Genomic DNA, 4,417 nt, shown 5'->3' with positions numbered 1-4,417 from the left:
ATTGGATGCTTATCTTGCTGGGATCCTATGACCCCAGCTGACTTCCTGCCCTTTGGGTGGGGGGCTGGACTCGATCTTCTGAGGTCCCTTCCAGCTCCAATGTCTATGAAATCTACAAATGTCTCCCAAGAACAGTTCTAAATTTCTGGAGAAAAGCCACACTAAAAGGTTCAAGATACCTGCAACCCTTTTCTTTAAGAAATCAGCTCACCTTATCTAACAAAGGATCATGGTATTCCCCCACTAGCCTCAACCAAACCTCTTTCCACCCCTAACACTGCTGTCATGACCAGCTCACAAAGATTATGTAAAGTCACAAATTATTTTGGGCAGCTCTATCCACCAGCTAGGGAACAATTCAGCATGGTCTTATACATCAATACTGCACATCCTTTAGACCCAGTGCACAATAAACCTGTTATTTTATGACAGCCTGGGGGTTATAAGCCAATAAAGCTGCTGTTTAGTAGTTTTGTCCACCTCATGCAAAAGGCCTAAAAATCATTATCAGAGCTATCAATTTGAAAGGAATCATTTTTGTTGTACACTGAAATTATGTATTCAAATGGGCAGGGAGCATTCCTAGCACAAGGACTGCACTATGAATGACAGTATGGAGATAAATATTTCTGAAGAAAAACTGCCTTGAGAACTCAGATCTAAAACATGGGACCCCAGAAATGTGGCATTTTCCACATTTTCCAATAGCTGGGTTTCCCTTTGCTATTGGAAGCCATTGCAGCCACACATCAAGCAATGCCCACATTTCCTTTGCTCAGGATGGATAAGAAAGTTACCTGCAATCTGCACCGAGCCATCTTCTCCAAGAAGAATATTTCCTGCTTTCACATCCCTGCAGGAAAACAAAGCAACAGTCAGTGCTATTTGTTCATCTTCCCTCCTACCAGCCACAGACAGCCACAGAAGAATGCATTGATGAGCTTTTACTGTTTTCCCCCTGAAGCACCAGGTTTTACCATGTTGTTTCTTCATGCTTTCAACTACGCAGACACTATATAGATTTAATAGCTATTGTCATAATGTCAGTATGTGATGCACATTCATGTTTTTATACCCTTCATTGCTAGAAAGGCTTGGGACAGAACATTATGCCCCAGACAGCTTTGTGTAAAGGGTTTCCCCCTTCACCACAGAGAGATGCTAATCAGAAAGACTTGTGGTTACAGTACTCAGATTGGGAGTCTACCATCTTTGCTGCACCATTTGCTTATTCCATTGTGCCATCATTTCCCCTTATGCTAGATGGAAATGGTACTGCTTCTTCTACGTTATCTCCCTTGCCTCTTAAGAGCCAAAGCTCCTTGGGGCAAGGACTGTCACGTCAGGTATGGCCATCTAACCAAATTAGCAAAGGAAACTTGGTGCACTTCAGCTACACCAGTCCATATCCCCACTCTCATCCCGTGAAAATGGAAGCTAAAAATCACCACAGCTTAGCCCACAATGAAACATAAGCCGCAGTACCACGAACTATTTCTCCACCACGTTCCTAGTCGTGACACAGGATTGGAACAGGAGTTCAGGCAAGTAGGAGATGTGTTTGGTTATCTTGTCCTTCGTGGGATCCGTTAGCATTAGGTCCTCTTGACCTTCGAAAAGGTCTGAAAGTGGCTCCAGCCCATACCCAGATAACTTCCATTTGGCCACTCCTGAGTTAGTGCTTACCAGGTTTTCAAACACCAGAGAGTTGGTTGACCCCAGAAAAATCACGCATCAGAACATAACTAGACAAAAGAATGCCCAGGACTGCAAATACGTTTTTAGTAACAGTCGATTGGAGTAGACAGCATCCCTTTAACAAATACATGAACAAATATTTCAAACCCTGCCAGCTCCAGGCCTGTTGCTAGTAGTGCCCATCTTGAGGCATGATATTGTTCTCAACAGCGCAAGCAGCTGAGCAAAGCAAGGTTCGAGTCCAGCCCGCCTTACCCGTCAGGGCTCCAGTACGTGCACACAGACGAATTGCATTTGTAGTAACATTAAGGTCTGCCTTTTGTGCCAAGTCAATTTTATAGCCAAATACAATTTGTACCAGTTATTTAGGCATGTTACATCTGTCACCAGACACCCCCCCACCACCACCACCACAAGCTCAGTCCTAAAAGGAAGATCCATATTCTAAAAGCCACAGATATCCACATGCTCAACACCACAAGAGCTTCAAAAGTATTAAAAGCTCAGAGGAAAAAGAAAAAAGGTGTTAAAGCCCATCTTAGCCGATTACCAAAAGGTGAGGACGAGTAATGTCGGAATATTGCAGCACATAAATGGGACTTATTGAATAAGGTGCCCTCAGGAAGCAAACTAATTGCTGATCACAGATGCTGAACTGATAGCAGGGATAAATCAGTGTTCTGGTTACACCTACACCCCCCTCCCAGACTACAGCAAGGCAATGATCTCTCATGTGTGTCTACAACCTCATTTTGACGGGCTCTCTTGACTGGCATTCAGTTCTTAGTGCCAGCCATGTGCCCCCCTCTCCAATTACGGGATGAGTTTGCATGACCAGGTGGTCACTACAGGCTGGACTGAGACCACTGGCTCCCAATACACAGCCCAAAAGGCACACACAGCAATGTAAGTATATACAAATGAGTTCTCTCAAATCCAATATAAAAAAGTAAAAAAAAAAGGCCCTTTCTTGTGGAGAATGGGCATTACTCATGTACTTCTCTCCCTGTAATTACATGTGCAGACAACACAGTTGAGAAAGCAGAAGCGTAGGGGTGGGAGGGCAGGGGAGGAGCACCAGCGGGGTAAGTGCCACGTTAAACATACAGCCATGTCATTTCCCTGCCAACCCCATTAATCTATTTGTAACCCTGCAATATTTGGAATGAGGATTTTATAGATTTTCCTGCTGTGTTAGAAAAACAGACAGAAGAGTGTAAGGAACGGCCCCTTTCTGCAGTCTCTCCCTGGCAAGGCTCCTCGGGGCCTATGAAGAAGGGAGTGAAGGCACCCCGCAAACGAGTACTGTCAGAAGTACCCTCCAGGCTGAACAAAAAGGGATAGTGGTTTCCTAGCCAGAGACGATGCCTTTGTACGGTGAGAAGCGTGCTGGGCCCCACACAATAAGGTCCTGAAAGTCCTTCTGGCCTTAGCGCATAAGCAGCAACTGCTGGTCAAGATTTGTCAGGGCCAAAACAAGTCACTTGCCACAACAAGTTGTCCCTGGCCGATCCTGCCTGGCTGCTCTGGGGCACAATGGATGTGCCTACATTGAGATCCTTCCAGCACTAATCAGCAATCAAATCGTCCTCTGCCCACTGCCTCAGACTCCCCAAACCTGGAAATGCAATGAAGCAGCCACTCGGGTGGAGGGGCTGGAGGACCGTGTCCCATACAACTAGCCTCACCACTGCAGAGACGGATTGAGAGCAGCCAGGTGATACACCCACAAAGCAGCTGCACCGCTGCATTTCTGGGTTTGGGGCATGAAAGAGAAAGAAATTAGACAGGGTGTGCTTGAGAGCAGGCACTGCAAGCATTGCTGGGGACAGGGTGCAGACACACCGAGTTGCAAGAGGTTGCAGTTGTAGTATGCTACTGCCACGACTGTACGTTAAAGGAAGGAGGGTGGTGCAAGAAAGCTAGATGTGCCTCCATGAAACGCAGCTGCAGGAACCCTCTCTCCTCTGGACCTTGACCTCACAAAGACACGTGCAAATGAAGTCCTTTAAGCTAAAAATGACTGCTAGAAGTAAGGCTGGAAAGGACCTCAAGAGACCATCTAGTCCAACCAGGAATTGAACCTGTAACCTTAGCGTTATTAGCACTGCACTTTAAACCAAGCTCAAAACCTGGCAACATGCTGAGCATTTTTCTAGCTAAGTTTGGCCCACCACTATGCAACAGGCAAAGCTTTCTAGCATTTACCCCTTGGCCACACTGCATCAGTGCTAACTTAACCCACTCAGTAAAATCTGCTGACCGCTCAGTGAAGTGCTAGAGATAACACTTGGCTGACACCCATGAAGCGTAGCCAGCTAAAGGGAGAAACGTTGACCGTCATATGCTGCATTATTTGAAAACTAGCTAAGTTCCTGTTTACACTAACAATTGGCCAATAAACTCCATGAAGACTTCAGAGATTGCCAGACAGCCCCACCCTTGCCAGGATATGATGCACTTTAAATGCATGCAGGAGAAATAGGCAGACAAGGTTTCACTGTTTCATAGTTTCTAGGGTCGGAAGGGACCTGAGCAGATCATCTAGTCTAACCCCCTGCCATGGTCAGGAAAGAGTACTGGGGTCAAATGACCCCAGCAAGGTGCTCATCCAGCCTCCTCTTAAACACCCCCAGGGTAGGAGCCAGCACCACTTCTCTTGGAAGTTGGTTCCAGACCCTAGCCGCCCTGACCGTGAAGCAGCACCTCCTGATATCTA

The 4,417-nt window shown here is 46.3% G+C and overlaps 1 protein-coding gene across 1 annotated transcript in view; it reads right to left on the bottom strand.

The window, feature by feature from the left end:
* Positions 1-4,417, bottom strand: part of OXSR1 (oxidative stress responsive 1) — a gene marked incomplete at its 5' end in the record, with an annotated part of 109,239 nt that overhangs the window by 47,802 nt on the left and 57,020 nt on the right. The window contains one exon of the mRNA XM_019530093.1: positions 798-853. Within this exon, the coding sequence (XP_019385638.1) occupies positions 798-853 (56 nt within the window). The remainder of the gene's footprint in view (positions 1-797; positions 854-4,417) is intronic.

The sequence above is a fragment of the Crocodylus porosus genome, unplaced genomic scaffold (assembly GCF_001723895.1).
Source record: "Crocodylus porosus isolate Cpor-Errol unplaced genomic scaffold, CroPor_comp1, whole genome shotgun sequence".
NCBI lineage: Eukaryota > Metazoa > Chordata > Crocodylia > Crocodylidae > Crocodylus > Crocodylus porosus.
This window is presented reverse-complemented; position numbering and strand designations above follow the sequence as displayed.